Source organism: Typopeltis vanoorti, chromosome 14 (genome assembly GCF_054136105.1).
Source record: "Typopeltis vanoorti isolate ZY-2024b chromosome 14, IOZ_Tvanoo_1.0, whole genome shotgun sequence".
NCBI classification, from domain to species: domain Eukaryota; kingdom Metazoa; phylum Arthropoda; class Arachnida; order Uropygi; family Thelyphonidae; genus Typopeltis; species Typopeltis vanoorti.
The window spans coordinates 17,161,743-17,179,111 of record NC_143562.1 but is presented as its reverse complement, the minus strand read 5'-3'; the positions used below and the strand labels follow the sequence as shown (position 1 = coordinate 17,179,111).

The 17,369-nt window shown below is 31.6% G+C and overlaps 1 protein-coding gene across 1 annotated transcript in view; it reads left to right on the top strand.

The window, feature by feature from the left end:
* Nucleotides 1-17,369, top strand: part of LOC150099263 (uncharacterized) — a 151,920-nt gene that overhangs the window by 11,189 nt on the left and 123,362 nt on the right. The window contains exon 2 of the mRNA XM_090404295.1: nt 4,044-4,209. Within this exon, the coding sequence (XP_090260421.1) occupies nt 4,044-4,209 (166 nt within the window). The remainder of the gene's footprint in view (nt 1-4,043; nt 4,210-17,369) is intronic.

The window sequence follows — 17,369 nt, the reverse complement described above, 5'->3', positions numbered from 1 at the left end:
TATGTGATTTCTGTATTTCATGGCAGTTAGATTATTTCAACAAATTAGCATTGCATGAAACGGAACATATGATGAAAAACATGTAAAGAATGTTTCTCTTCGCTTGTTTTCAGTGTTCAGTACTAGGGAGTCTGTTCTGTAGGGGAAAAAATGGAAATAAATGAATGATACACCACCCATTTCGCGCCCCATTAAAATAGCCTGTAAACAAAAGTGTGCCGAACACAACAGGGAACCTTATATTCATGCATCTGCAGTCAGCACGAGGTCCCTATCGTAGGGAGCTACCACCGAGTTTTCGCGTAACACTGTACTGTCATTTTGATAAAGAATTAAAGTGACAGCGTGGTGTGAGCCAGCTTTAGAAAGGTTGGAACGATACGGCATACAAAAGGCATTTTATGCATGGACTCGTTTTCGCATTGCTATATTTGTAAGGATCGGTGGGTTTCATTTCGGTGTGAAATAGTCAAATCTTGTATGCCGCCGTTTATAGTACATAGGTTAATCATTACTACATTCGTATGTTTTTCTAATGTGCGAAGAAAATACATAGTAAATGTTATAGTTCATCGTATTCTTATTCTTTATATTTTAGTTTGTGCGTACGTGTGTGTGTGAAATAGTTTTCCAGAACAATTCTTCGATGAAAAACTACAGGAATTCTCTTTTTATCTCGCTGTTTCCTAAAAGTACTAACTGGAGAGATTCTTGAACATCTTTCGTAGGTCTACCGCAACCACCTTCATTGCATTATCTCTCCCTCTGTAAATTCTTTGAGAAACATATAACCCTAGCTTAAATGGTTGATCGTTGAGCTTTTCAATTGTCCTCTAACGACAGAGAAATGAGGCAGGAGATTTGTATTATTGCTTCCCTGTTGTGAGGGGGCTTAAGGCGGATTATCTGGGGGTGGTCGTCATGAGGCACGGGAGGGAGATGGCGTATATAACATAACAAACCAACATTACAAATGCTTCTTAAAGAAGAACAAAGATACACGTTTTAAATGCTGACTATGTCATCGTCAATCTCACAATTGCTTTACAATCACGTTATTTTGTCTATGCCTAAACATTGGAAACCAATTTCAACCACTACAAGCATGATGTATTATATTATATCATATCATACCTTCGGAAAGATCCTTATCCTTATAAGGACTGGCTTAAAGGGGCAAAGCAAGAATGCTTTTCATCTTCCCCGTTATCTGTAGAGGAAGTGTAGGGATAAGGTGTTATTGAGCTATTAAAGCTCTGATCATGGCAGGAGGGTAACAGCAATAGCCGAGCCTCAGTTAGAACTTCATTGGCTACAGCATTGCCATCCATTACCCTCCAATGGTATTGGATTGAATGAATGAATCAATCACCGCATCTCACCTTTCCTTCGGAAAGATGTGACACACCAACAGTTATTTATAACAATCTTAATTAAACAAATAATAAGTGTATTATAGTTTAATGTGTATAACTTAAAAACTAAAGTAATTTAATAATTATTTTAAAATTGGAACCAAATATTTAAAAGTTTAGATTATTTTATATATCTATTATATAATTCTAATCGAAAAGACAACTGGATATAATAATTTTAAAATAGTACTGTGCGAGTCGCGAATTTTCAATTTTTTTTTTAATTTGGAATATATATATATCTATGAAAAACCAACCAAAAAAATGTTCACATGATTTAATTAATAATAATCTCACATTCACCTATCCCTTGGTGAGAATAGGAAACCTCCAAAAAATTAGTGATCTTTAGTCCATAATATTTCTTCCCCAAATGTCGGTGAATTCATCCCGATTCAGTCTATTCTGTAAAAACTAGTTTTATCTTAAATGTATCTTCTGGTATGTACCTTTTTAAATTGCTTCCTGTGGAAAAAAAAAATGTCGCGAATTTTCAATTTTTTTTTTAAATTTGGAATATATATATCTATGAAAAACCAACGTTATGTTCACATGATTTAATTAGTGATCTTTAGTCCATAATATTTCTTCCCCAAATGTCGGTGAATTCATCCCGATTCAGTCTATTCTGTAAAAACTAGTTTTATCTTAAATGTATCTTCTGGTACTCTTGTGGCAGATAATTATCCCTCTTCGCTGAACAGATGATAAATGATCCCACTTACAGTCGAAGCTTAAATCAATATGAAAATTAATTTTTCCGTCAATATTTATTTCTCTATACCCTTATTAACATTTCTTGCCATAGAAGTCTATACAAACTCGCAATCATTAACGGAGATAACCGAGAACGATGACAAATCCAGAAAGGAGAAGTGCTTTGTAGCTAGGTTTAACAGCTGTTGCATGTATATCTTTGACAAAGATCAATCTCCTAATTAAAACAACATTAGATTACGGGAAATTATAGATTGTTATTAAATTTCGGACTCGCCTTTTTAAATTGCTTCCTGTGGGGAAAAAAAAATGTAAACGGAAGGATCTAAAATAACATTCATATTTTTCATATATTTATTTAAATAATTGGTGTTTTATGGTTTGCATGTGTTTTAAATGTGAAATGCCACCCAAAATGCATTTTGTACATGTATTTTTTAATTAAATTTATTGAATTTAATTGTTTATAGGAAATAAGTTGAAATAAACCTTATAATTTTCTGTAACGTGAACGTAATTTATTGATAAATTGTATAGACATTTATTGAAAAAGTATTTTTTAGAATTGGTATTTGTGTTTAATTGTAGTAATGTATGTTACAGAGACATCCAAACTCTTAATATTATGTAATTTATAATGACAATTTAGAAATGCATAATGTTAATTACAAAAAAAATTAAATTCTGAGAAAATGCTGGTCATCATCAGAGATATGTAGACAAACAGGAGACAGTCTTTTATTTATTTTTTCTATTGATTTTCTTGCCTGAAAATGGATAGCATTTATAAGTGTTTTTAAGTTTAAGTTTAATAAGTGTTTCTCAAAAGTTTGGCAAGCGATTTGTGTAGGAATTGCTGTGTACCATCGAAAAGAAGCTGCGAAACAAAAGTAATCGTCAAAATTCTATTCTAATTTTAAGATAATTCTAGTATTTTTATCACCAACTATGAAAATTGTCATCTAATTTTATAACATAATAACCAATACAAGGATTTTCATTCATGCGCTTATTATTTACGTTTTTATTAACAATTCTCAGATGTCAAAAGAAACTTTGATTGAGAAACACTCATACTTTGCATTATTTTTGTGCTCTTGGGATAAAAGGATATTCATAATATTTATTATCACGAATATTCTTTAAAAAACTAAATGGCGTTAGAAAATTCACAGTGATTAAATCTATTGGTATAACTAATACTGAAAAGTTTTCACGAAAAGAGATTTAACATATTGATGTCATCTTTTTATTTCATTTACACCGTAAGTTACCTTTATTAACCTAATAAAATAATTCCTTATAAGGTTGTAATTACGCTTACCTCAATGTTAATGGGTTGTTTACAATAGCTACCCCTCTTATTAATTACTACAACCTTAAAAATAATTTTTTCAAGGCTAATGAAATTGAATATTCAACTTACAACGTTTGGTGTACTTCTTTTGTATTTTATTTAACATCAACTAAAAAAGGTGTGTTTATAAAAATTATAATTTTTTTAATAAATGTAAGAAAAACTTAAAAAAATAAAAAATTATAAAATATATTATATTTTTCATGTTATGTATAATAAATAGGAAAAATAAATGATAAGTATGACGCTTTAAAAGATAAATGACAGAATGCTTAAAATATACATAACGGTGGATATGAGTAATCATAGACCATGTAAAAATAATGATCTTCTGAACACATAAACAAGACCTATTTTCGCATTACAACCGAACGCATTTATGTCAACTAGACTAAATGTAAAAGTTCACTTTGGGTTAAATTAATGAATGCGTTTATTCTGCATGGTAAAGCACTGTGAACTTTCTAACATAGGTTGAATGCAAATCATTTAAAAAAAAGTTATGAAACGATGAAGACAGCAATGAACCTGATACCCATTTCTCCCTTTTGCAGGCCACGGCGGGGTCAACCAGCTGGGCGGGGTGTTTGTCAACGGCAGGCCCCTCCCCGATGTTGTGCGGCAGCGGATTGTTGAACTGGCTCATCAGGGCGTGCGACCATGTGACATCAGCAGACAGCTGCGGGTCTCTCATGGCTGTGTCTCGAAGATACTTGGAAGGTAAGCGTCTCTCCTCCTTGTCACAAACTGTCTGTAATCCTCGCGTGACGGATGGGTGAGGGCGGGGGTTCGGGGTGAATAGTTTGGCAAAATTACTTTGGTCTAGATGGACAGGTGAATAAAGGGGTTTTCAGGGACTGAAATACCAGATGAATATCATTGGCTCGGTAAACACACGAGACACTTTATTTTTTTTTTCCCTTTTCACTCAAGGAATGTTTGAAATTATTTGTTAATTTAAAATCAATTAGCATTCAGAAGGTACAAGAAAAGAGCACCGACAGCATACGTCTAGACTAATTTTAAAAAATGATTGAAGAGAATTCGTCATGAGATGAATATTTAGGTACGCTAAATGGAGGTTTTTAACCCTTTTTAATTTACCGACTTACGCATAAACCATTAGTCTTGGGCTTCTGATTTGTTTCTTAGATGTAAGCGACCCCCCCCCCTTTTTTTTTTTTTTTCGGAGATGAAGTGATGTCTGAATAGAATCGCTGTTTGAAGGAAAACAGAGTATGCGTCCCTAACCTAAAGAGCTGTTTCAGGATTATTACGGTTCATCAAGAAGGGAAACGCTACTCAAATGCAAGCTGGCAAAGAGATGTATTTATAGGAATTGCGAACGAACCATAAAACACAAAGACAGAAATTCTCTTTCTGTATATATTTCTTTGACACATGTCTTCGTTCTATTTCATTCCAACCAAATAGAAGCTAAAAGTTTCAACAAAAATGACCAGTGCTGTATTCTTTGAAGTTAAAACTTAGTTATTGCTTAAATCAAAGAGAGAGAGAGAGAGAGAGAGAGAGAGAGCGCACAGTAATTCTGATTATTAGGTATTCCACAAGAGTTAAAGTATTTTTTGAATAAAATGTACCTGATATGCAGTAATACTTTCTGCATACCCGACTCAGACCTTATTAACTTATATGAGTTATTATTGGTCGTTTTTCTTTATTTTTTTTTTTCTCTGATCTAAAGGCTCATCTTATTGTGGACCTCTGTCTGTCTCTCTCTCATTTGGTTCAGTTCTCTCTGGCAGGAGCGCCAAAGGCCAACTAAAGACATAAGTTGGTCAGGCACTGCTTTATTTTGAATTGTTTTCTTGGTTAAAATAGAAAATTCTGAAAAATTAGTGAACACACACACACACACACACACACACACACACACACACACACACACACACACACACACACACACACACACACACACACACACACACACACACACACACACACACACACACATTAAAATTTAAACGCAATATTTTAAATCATTCATAATAATCGACGGTACTTACAGGCCCTGAAATGTCCACTACTTCCCAGTTTGACTTTCGTAACCCTAATTATAGAATAAGGTAGTTAATCTCATGCTTAAATATATAATTTTGTGTGTAAATTAAGCGTGTTCTCCTAGCCAGTTTGCGGATGAAAAACCCTCCACCTCCGTATGAGACCGGCTAACTCACCTTCCACTGGAAAACTCTGATAAGGGTTCTTTGTTTCCTACACGGAACCAAGTCTTTACAATCAAACCGATTAGTTCAAACCGATTAAGGAGGTACTAGAAAACGAATCCAACTATTAATTTCTCCAATAATAATAATATTTTAAAACGCATAATCAAACAAATCCAAATTAAGCAATTAAATTACAGGTGAGTGGTTTCTGGTAGTTATTATCACATCACATGGAAGCAATCGAGGAATATGTCCTGTCAGTTAACTGCCATTCGCTCATCATCATCATCATCATCACATATACGTTGAGCTTGTATTCAATTTTGTAATCCTCGCATCTTTTGTTATTTGCTCTATTTCGGAGCTTTAACGGATGATTTTGCTAATAATATTAATTTGCAAACAACACTATATGTAATTATGGCATCGTATATTCACAATAGTCCTTTATGTACGATAATATGAACATTTATTATATCAATGATCTCATCTTACTTGAAATGAAATACCTCGATTCACTGCTAGGATATCTGGCTCCATAAGATGAGTTGAACAGATAATCTAATACATTTTAATCACATACACACATTTATTTTATTTTAATTTTTAAAAAATTAAAAAAAAGTAAATTTTTTGATAATAATAATATTTAATAATACACAAATGGTATTATTAAATATAGAATAATTGGAAATTATTTAAATTTTAAGATTTTATAAAATATTTAAATTTTTTTCTAAAATTTTTCTTTATAAATTTTTTTATAAGTACACCTTTTTTTTGAAAGAATAATCTTTGTATTAGATAAAAGTGTTCATTAAACTTTCCCTTGGAGGGTAATGGATGGCAATGCTTGTAGCCAATGAAGTTCTAACTGAGGCTCGGCTATTGCTGTTTCCCTCCTGCCACGATCAGAGCTTTAATATCTCAATAACACCTTAATCCCTACACTGTCCTCTACAGATAACGGGTAAGATGAAAAGCATTCTTGCTTCGCCCCTTTAAGCCAGTCCTTATATAAGGATAAGGACATTCGGATGCATGAATCGATCAAGTTTTTATTCTTTCTGTCTTAATAATAAAGATTTTAATTTTAATGAAGATTTATTTTATGAATTACGAGGTAGAACAGGTTAAATTTTATTGTAATCACAGATAAGGAATACACATTGACGTGATAATTGAAAGAAAGAGCGATTTTGTTAAATCAAATCCTCTCTAAGTGATAAAAATATTGTACAGTATTATTTTTCAAGGAAAGATAATATCTAAAACGTTTGAAGCCTGCTTAATCATAAAATTGTAAATCACTAAATATAATTATTATTATATATTTGGCTTTGGAGTGCAGAATAAGATTTCATTCTTGCTAATACAAACGTTAAGTTCATCAAAATATTCAAGTAATTGTTTAGACCAGTCCGATCAATAACTAGTAGATTATACTTTTACATTCTCAATATAAAATCATGAAAAGGTTTATTTTAAGTGAAAAAAATTGAATTAATTTTACGTTGAAGAAATGCAAAAATATTTATGCTTATTCTCATAACTAAATATCTGAAGTAAATATTTGCAGTATCCAACGGTATACGTATTAATATATAAGTCATGCAGATAAGAAGCCAAAAAGTTTGAAGTAACTATTCTAATACCTTCACAGAAAAGTAACCCGCTCTCTTGGGATCCTTTAAACTCTAAAAAAGGCAGAAAACTTAACGAAGTCATTAGTTAATGGGTTTACAAGAGATCAACGTGTAGTACAGAAGGATAGTAATCAATATGTTGGTCACAGCATAATTCCAACTTTATATTTTGTGTATTTAAAATGAACTGTGAAGTTTAAAAGTTGGGGGAGGGGTAATAAGGGTTTGGTGACATATATTGAAAATAAGAAGACATTATCTTCCCTTGTGTCATCTTCATGTAAGAAGATAAGATCTGGAGAGTGCTAAAGGTCAGAAGGCAATGCAACGTAGGAATATATTGTTGTGGACTACATAGACGGATTATAATACTAGAATTATAAATACGATAATTGTATCTGTCATCATTATTAGAGTCATATACCCTTTCGTTCTTTCATTTTGTCTGACGGATAGACAAATGAGGAAATACAGAAAATTAGAATTTGTAAATATGATGCGACATAAATTGGAAGACACTTTAGAAATTATAATATAAAAAAATTACAATTAAAAAAAAAAAAAAAAAAAAAAAATATATATATATATATATATATATATATGAGGCAAACGTTTGCAATGCTGTAAATGAAATATCTTAATAGTTCTCTATACTTAGATATTGAATATTCTGAAATAAGAGAATAACTATTTATGAATATTACATAAAGGAAGATCACATTATTGTGTCTGTTTAAAATATTGACTAATCAACAAAGAACTATATTTGCGTCATTTATGTTATGAGAGAGAGAGAGAGATGCGCAAATAATACGTCTTATCTTTGTCAATCTGTAGAAGGAATATGGTGTCATTATCTAGACGAGTTCTGTAAGCACTAAGAAAATGTGAAAAAAACTAGCAGGCGTGTAATAAAGACAGTGCATGATCAAGAAAGATATCTCATGAGAATAGCATTGAAAAACACGGCGCTTATTTTATGGCAGATTCAGTGCTAACATTGTTAATGATTTGTCTGCACCTTTTTGCTTTAATAAAATGTTTAAAATTTACATTTTAAAAACATCGGAGCCTACCCCATAACTCAGTGGGCTTCGATAATGCCCTTTGGTTGAAAAGACATGGATTCGAATTTTGTCTGAGGCGCCAAGAAGCTTTAGAAGGGCTTTTTAGTTGCACGTGAATTTGTTGGTCTCGTGGAATTGGCAGAGTTCCCCCACCCTCTCGGAAAATTGTTTTTTTTAATTCCGCAAAAAAATAGGCAAAACACACGCAATATACACACATAGGAATCTACAAGAATAAGGATTAACCGCGCTATTTGGTCTGATATATATTTTTTAATTTCTAAAATAGTATTATTAAATATAGAATAATTGAAAATTATTTATATTTTAAGTTTTTGTAAATATTTAGCCTTTTTCTTTATAAATTTAATTTTATAAGTACACCTTTTTTTTCAAAGAATAAGTTTTTTATTAGAAAAAAATGTTCATTAAAAATTGGCTCCGAGAGCCTGGATGGTATTGTTTATGTATAAAAATCTAATTCAAAATAATTACATTTTTCACTTATTTCAAAAATTTTGGCTTGAATCAGTTTTATTTATATTTATATATTATATTGGTTTACTTAAATCTTTTTAATTGTAAGCATATAAATATAAATTAAAAAAAAATAGTCCGGAGTGGTGTGTTGGAATACTTACTATCTTAGCGTATGACGTTTACAAATCACGATCCCCCAAATCGACTCAAGTGTTACTGAAACTAGATGAAAACAACTTTGAATTATAAGCTTTTATATTTGCTGACACGTGTCATTAGTACGTTACTCAATGGTAGAAAGAATAAAGCCAGAAAAGGATTTAAAGAAGCTAATGCGGATACTGATCTTCTGAAATGGTATTGAAAATGAAAAATAAAGTCTAGTGATAGAAGACTTTGCAAAAGATGTGATGAAATAATATATATATATATATTATAATATATTTCATAAGGACGCATTCTCCCTGTAAAACAGACGAATAGGGAAATAGATGCATGGATACGTGTAAATAGGATTAGCTGCCATATCGTCACCAATAATTAGGTTTATAAAATACCAAGTTACTTAACCATAACCTGTCTAGACCTCTCTTTCTTAAAGAATATCTTAAGCCTGTATCTTAAAGAATATTTCCAACAGTTTCTTTGTAAACAGTGGTGTTAATCTGTGATAAGTGAATCATCGCTTGCCTTCATGAGTTTCTCAATTAAAAATAAAATTCGGTTCCTCTGGAGATTTCTTCGAAATAAAACATACACAAGTAAACACGGTGGCTGAAACTAAATCTCCATTTTCTTACCCCCCCCCCCTGCATCTCCCCACCTACACTTTTCTTACACTCCTCTCCTCCAAAGCTTTATGGCTCGCGTAGCATTTCAGACTTCTCAGAGGAATGCCAAGCCCACGTGCACATTTTAAATTGAACTGGTTACCATGGATACCCAGTATGTTCGGTTCTGTGTTTCTTTCTACCAGTTCATTGGTCTCCATCTGCAGGCAATATAAGGTTACTTCAAACCACATTTCTTCCTTCCTTCTTTTCAGTTTAGATGTGCTCGATTTCTGGTTAGTATGAGGCGTGATTTTTAATTATGGTTTTCGTATGATTTGGTTGGGGTTAAACTATTTTGTTGAAAAGAAGTTCATTTTTTGGTTTTTGTTGTTGGAATTTACGTTTTTGGTGTTTATTCTTGTTTTTTGATTTTTATCTTTGGCAATATTTTGTATTGATCCTGTTGTATCATTTCGCCCATATTCAAATTCAAATGCTTTCATTTGATTTATGAATTTTTTTATTTTATTTTATTTTTCTGGAAAATAGCAATCGAACTAAGGAGTGGAGGTATGTTAGTTGCCTGCTTGTGTTGTTCTAATTATGATTTAGACAGAAACTACTTTTTCTGTTTTCATTTCAATCAAAAATGAAAAAGACAATTCCATTGAAAAAGGAAGAATGCCTTTTAAAGAAAAAAACAACAACTAAAATTTACATATGCTTTATAGAAATATTAACTTACCTATTGAGATAGGATTTCGATGAATTGTTCAAGATATTGTTAAATATTTTGAAAATAAAAATTGGCAATTCTCGGAACAGGAAGACAAAGTTATACCTTTCGTTTTTATCGGGAATTGCCATTAAAGAAAAAAATATAACCAACCTCCTGAACTGCAACCATCCACTCACGAATCACGTTTTCATTTAGATTTCCAACACCTCTCTATAATAAATATATCAAGAAAAAAATGTTTTTCTTGATATATTTATTAACTATCAACTAGTTTGACCTCCATATTTAAAAATATTTTATCAGAATATATGATCTCGCTTATGTTAAAATCATTATATCATCTTTTATGAGAACAAATTGCTTCAAATCTATTGGAGCTATGTAAAATATTGACATACTAAGAAATATCTTGAATTTCACAAATTATGATCTCTTTGTCAATTTTCATGTCCATTTTGGACATGCTCATAATATCCTTTCAAGAGTGATTTCCTAGTTATCTTGACCTACTCATTTTCATAATTATTACTATCTATAGAACACCAATCAGATTTTCTCAAAATGAAAATGGTCCCTGAACCACAAAGAGTCAGAATTCAAAGTGTTTATTTTACCTTTTTAGATTCTAGAACCCTCAGCTGTACTGGGACCACAACTCTGAACTCCTGATCACATTCGGGCAACATTTGTCTCCCGAAGATGAACAGGATCATCTAATAAGTGTTCTGAATCGTTCTCTTCCCCCCTTTTTTTTTTACAATTCTTAACTGTAGTACGCTATTCTTGTCATTATTTTGATTCTATTCTATTTAAACACTTCTAAATCCACTCTCAAAAATTAAACAATCACACCGTGATGATTTCCATGCATTGTAAAAATTACACATTCCAAAATCTATCTATGAACTATGAAATGAAAGCTCATCTACTATTTCGTTCTTCTTTGTTATTTAGATAATATTATTTAATTTAATAGGTGTATCAGTTATTAAGTAAATTTTTAATAAAAATTCCTTAAAATTAAAATATTTTTCCAGACTTTTCTAGATAATTATATTGTAAATAGAATTTCTTACAGATAATTGTTTTATCTTGTTTTTAAAATATTAAATTGTTGTCTGTAACACCCATGTTTCTCCTCTATCGCGAAATTATTGTGGCTAAAATGATGTGGCCTTTTATCATGAGCTTTGACAAGACTTTTGTACAAGCTTCAACATAATTGATGCAGCTTGTACAAGGACTTCTGTTGTTCTTCTCACACATTTGAGGCAACAACCTTCCACCCCACCCCTGCTGGAAAATCGCCCTGATATAGTTGGCACAGCTGTCTCTCTCTTTCTAAAAAGAAAGTAGCAAGTGCTAGATCGGATAAGACTATGTGAAGCATGTCCTTACGGCAGACATACCTGATTAGCGCTGTGATCTTTTACATTGTTGACGGACACGCTTCTAGCTCGCGTGGAAAAAGCTGTTGGACATTTCTTTAAGTAATGAAGTATTTTCCCTGAGCGCCCAATTAATGTTACTGACAGCCAACAGAGGACCATTAGATCGTTGGATCTTTCTTTCGGCTGTAACATTTCTGATTAATGAAACTGTTGTCAGGTATTTAAAGAGGGTAGCGGCTATGGGGAACGCGCGCCAAAGCAATGGTGACGATCCCAGTGAGACAACAATCCAACATGGCACATATGAATGAAACTGAACATTTGCAGTTTTATATATAAAGGACCTCTAATAAACTGGGATCTTAACAGCTGCATGTCATCTCTAGTTCTTTCTATTTGCGCGCATGACAATTGGCTTTGTGGCAAGATTTCGAACCTCTTAATCTGGATCAGTCTCATTATGAGACATGTGGTCCCGTCCTTCAACAATGAAAAAAAAAACAGTTTTCAAAAGGCTCAGTGAAATGCAGGTCATTGCCTTCGAGTAGTTATTGTGTATAAATTTATAAATATAAATAATAATAATATATATTATATTATATTATATTATAATTATTGTGTATATATAAATATATAAATATAAATAATAATAATATATATTATATTATATTATAATTATTGTGTATATATAAATATAAATAAATATAAATATATTGTATTATATAATAATTATTGTATATAAATAAACTACTAGTCTATATCCTATTTATAAAGTGATGAGTGCATTTAATTATAGATGAAATATCAATATCATTTCCAGGTGTAAGAATATAATTGCAGTTATAAGATGAGAAATACCTTTCTTTAATTATTTATTTGGTTTTTAAGATAGGATTATATGTAAAATAAATAGATATATATAAATTTAGTAAAACTAATAAAAAGATTTAGTATAAAGATGTTAGCACCCAACGTACTAGTGTACTATAGTTTAATTCTCTATGGGTGAGAATTATAAAAATATATAAATCCACTAATTTTTTCGAATTGCAATTTAAGCCTACTATTAACAGGTACATGAAAAATTATATATTTAAAATAACAGGTGGATAAAATATATTTTACTGCTAAATGTAATTTAATTGAAAATTCTTGTATTTCACACCATAAAGAGAAATACGTGAATAAATTAGAAAAAGGGAATAACAAACAATGAAATCAAATTATTAAATTAAAAACAGAATTAACAATGGAAGGCGTACATTGGCTATTATTTTGTTTGTTGGTTCGTGGTCCACGGCGAACACTACTGGTAACTGCGTGCGTGTCATGATGAATTAGAGAAGACCAAAATCATGTCTTGTTTTTTGGTTGAACTGTTGAGGATGATTGATCATTTCAGCTGATTCCTTGAATGCACTTGAGAAAAAAAAAATGTAGTCTATGTGGAGCATTTTGGTTTATTGCCATAGTACTTGATATTTGGTTTCAGTTGTATGTGCTGTCAGTCCTGATTTGTGTTTCCTTTCGTCTCGACGTTTTTGAGGTGTTCAGATTGGCGTACTTCTCCCGACCTGCCTGTCTGTCCTATGTAGTACAAAGTACAGATACTGTTGGTCTTCTAGACACCAGGTTTATTGAGAGGTAAATGAGATGATTTTGTAAGTTTCCGGAGATTTAGATCTTGTTGATATATATATATCAACAAGATCTATATATATATATATATTCATCATTTTGAATATATATATTCATATATATGAATATATACAGGGTGTTCGGGATAAATTTGACAGTTTCGTAAGGAAAAAGAAAATCTTCTTTGTATCTATTAAATTTAATGAATTGACAAAAAACATTACAGGCAGAGTTAATTACAATACTATCAACAAGATTTACTCAAAATAACCACCATTAGCATCGATCACAGCTTCAATTCTGCTTCGGAACCTCGAACAAGCTGATGCTACAGTCTCCCTGGGAAGGGCCGCAAAAACTGTTTTAATTTTATCCATTAACTGGGCTTTTGTATTACTGGAAGTGCGATTGGTGTCTTTTTAAACTGCGCCCCATACAAAATAATCCATGGGGTTAAGGTCTGGGGAGTTTGGAGGCCAAACATTTGGACTGGTGAAGTCGTAGAAATTTTCAGACAACCATTTTTGACTTTTCCCAGAGGTGTGGCAAGGGGCCGAATCCTGCTGCCATACATACGGCCTACCATTGGCTACCCTTGTTATCCAGGGCTTGACTACAGTTAGCAACTCCACGAACAAAGCCCGAATTCCAATGCCAGGGTTCTTCAACACCTGTTCCTGCAGATTTGCGAGGAATTCTGCTGTACGAACGCAATCAGATCGTCTGCTAGGGATCTTTCTTCTTGCTACATCCTCGTAGTCACCATTGCAAGTCTCTAGTTCATGCCTGATTGTTTTTACTGTATTCAGGGAGCATTGGGCAGCAGTCGTAATATCCTTATTTTGATGGCGGGCACGAATCATCATGATACAAGTTATTCTCTTCCATGATTCAGGTGGGTTCCAGCTATCCATCCTTTCTGACATCTTGTATATGAATGAAGAAGGGTCCAAACTTTTAAATGAAGAGAAGTGTGTGTTAATACATGTAACTTACGGAAAAATATAATTAATTATAAATATGTCAAATTTATCCCGAACACCCTGTATATATATATTGCCAACATATCTGAGCCCAGCTTACGTCGTGTTCCTAGTAATCATGCACGTTACCTGATGATTATTCACTTGATCATATTGAAATATAACTCGGTTAACATGCATAGTTTTATTAAGAATTGAATGACTAGAACCGAGATTTAAGTAAAAAGGTTTTAATATAAAAACACTAGTGTTTCGGCCTGTAACAGCCTTCTTCCGGTGATATTACAAAAAAAAGAAAAAACACTAAACATTGAAGGTTAAAAGACTGAACAACATAGACAGTCTTTATACATAATTAGCATGAAAACATTGTAGTTTATTTGAAGCTGTTCTTTCGTTTGTTGCATTGTTGGGAGAGTGCGTGCTTGCAGCTTCACGTGAACGCCAGTACTTGAATGATTGACTATCTGGGAGGTTGTAGCTCAAGTTGTTATTTAGATGAACAGGATTGAAGATGATTTCTCTAGATTCCACGATTTTTCTCTCTAGTTCGTCACTGCAACGGAAGATGTTAGTAGATTTTTCCCAGCAGACTTTGTGACTTTGCTTTTCATCATTAGGATTAGCCGAGAAAAGGACATGACTTGATAATGCACTTGCTCGCTGTCTCTTGTAAGTAATGTCCCTCATGTGTTCTTCTATACGCAATTCGACAGATTTGTCTGTCTGCCCAAAATAAGGAATATCACAATCACACAATATTTTATATACACCAGGGTATTTGAGTTGATGATGACAAGGTTTTGGGTGGCTTATTAAGAAACGGATCTTTGGAAGTGGAGTGAACAAGGTTCTGATATTGTATTTTCTCAGAACGTTTGCTAATTTATGTGAAACAGTACTTATGTAAGGAATAGATATATTGCCTTTGAATCTGTTCGTTTCTTCTGAGTGATGTCTAGGAACATTAAGAAGGAATTTTTCAATGATTTCCTTGGAATATCCATTAACTTCGAAAGAAGTTTTCAGATGGTTTATTTCTGTAAGAAGTTCATTTGGGTCATCAAGAAGAGAACGGGCTCTATGTCCCAAGGTATATATATGAATATATATATATATATATATATTCGTATATGAATATATTATACTCATCATTTTGAATATATATATATATGAATATATTATACTCATCATTTTGAATATATATATATATATGAATATATAAATACATTTATATATATATATATATATATATATATATATATACACATTTATATATATATATATATATATATATATATATATATATACACATTTATATATATATATATATATAAATACATTTATATATATATATATATATATATATATATATATATATATATATATGAATATATAAATACATTTATATATATATGTGAATATATAAATACATTTATATATATATATATATATACACATTTATATTTATATATATATATATATATATATATATATATATATACACATTTATATATATATATATATATATAAATACATTTATATATATATATATATATATATATATACACATTTATATATATATATATATATATATATATATATATATCGCCAACATATCTGATCTGAGCGCAGTTTACGTTGTGTTCCTAATAATCATGCACGTTACCTGATGATTGACATAAGCATCTCTGATAGAATGCCAAAAAGAACGTTCCCACAAAACACAAAGATAGTTAATCATATTGTTTAAAATAATAGGTGTATGAGTATTATACTTAATTATTTAATTTATTTTTAAATAAAAATTTAAAATAATTAAGTATTATAAATATTATTATATAAGACATTTTAAAAAATATTTTATCTAAAAAAGGATAAAATACTATTTAAAATTCATTGAAATCCTTTCATGGCAGTTAGTCGACTGGACTATGTTTGGGCTATATTGTTATGAAGTTCTTTTATCTTCAGTTTCGACATGCTTCTTCAATATTTGAGTTACAAATATTTTCTCTTTTAAGTTTTAAATATGAATTGCAGCATGGACTTGTCGATTTTTTATTCTGCATCACTTTAAAAGTTTTCGTAGGAAATTTCTGTATCGCTAAGAGTCGGTCACAGATAGTTTCGTGCGATATCGTTAACACTTAGTTGTGGAAAAGATGGGCGTCTCGTACCAAATATGGTTATTAATTATTAACGATTGGATAAAGAGATGAAAAATGTGCTCTCTCTACGATAACTATTAGAAACGATGTAGCAACAGTACACCTGTCTAATAGTTGCGTGCTTTATGGACGCGCTCGTGCGCTTTTAAAGTTTCCGCCCTGTGCTCTGCATGCGTTTCATCACCACAAATCCAAAAGACGACTAAAGGGAGAAGTTTTTAACGATATACTCAAAATGAAAAGAGGCTTAAGAATGAAATTCTGCGTCCGATATGAGGTGAAATGAATCGCTTAAAGCAAGGGACTGTTTTATGCATCTTCCGATTAGGTTAATTATATAACATGGGTGACTATTCGTAAAATAATCTACCCATCATTCTTTCTGTCTGTCTGTCTCTCTCTCTCTCTCTTCAAAAAATGTTTCGGTCTGTCTGTGTCGCCTTTCTTTCCTTTACCTGTCATTCTATTAATCTATTCATATTGTTTTCTATCCTCTTCTCTTTTCCACGTTAGCTCTATTCATCGTCCTTCTGTCAGTCAATCTTTATCTCTCTCTCTCTCTCTCTCCAATTTTTCAGCTGTTTGTCTTTCCTTCATCTATCAGTCTACCAATTTGTTTATGTGGTTTCTTTCTCGTTTTATTTTCATCGTTCTTCTCTCTGTATTTTACTTTCTCTCTCTCTCTCTCTTTTATTTATCGTACTTCTCTCTTTGTCTTTCTCTCTCTCCAATGTTTCTGCTGTGATTCTTTCTTTTCTTTATCTGCCAGTCTATCAATTCTGTTGATATCATTTTCTTCTTCT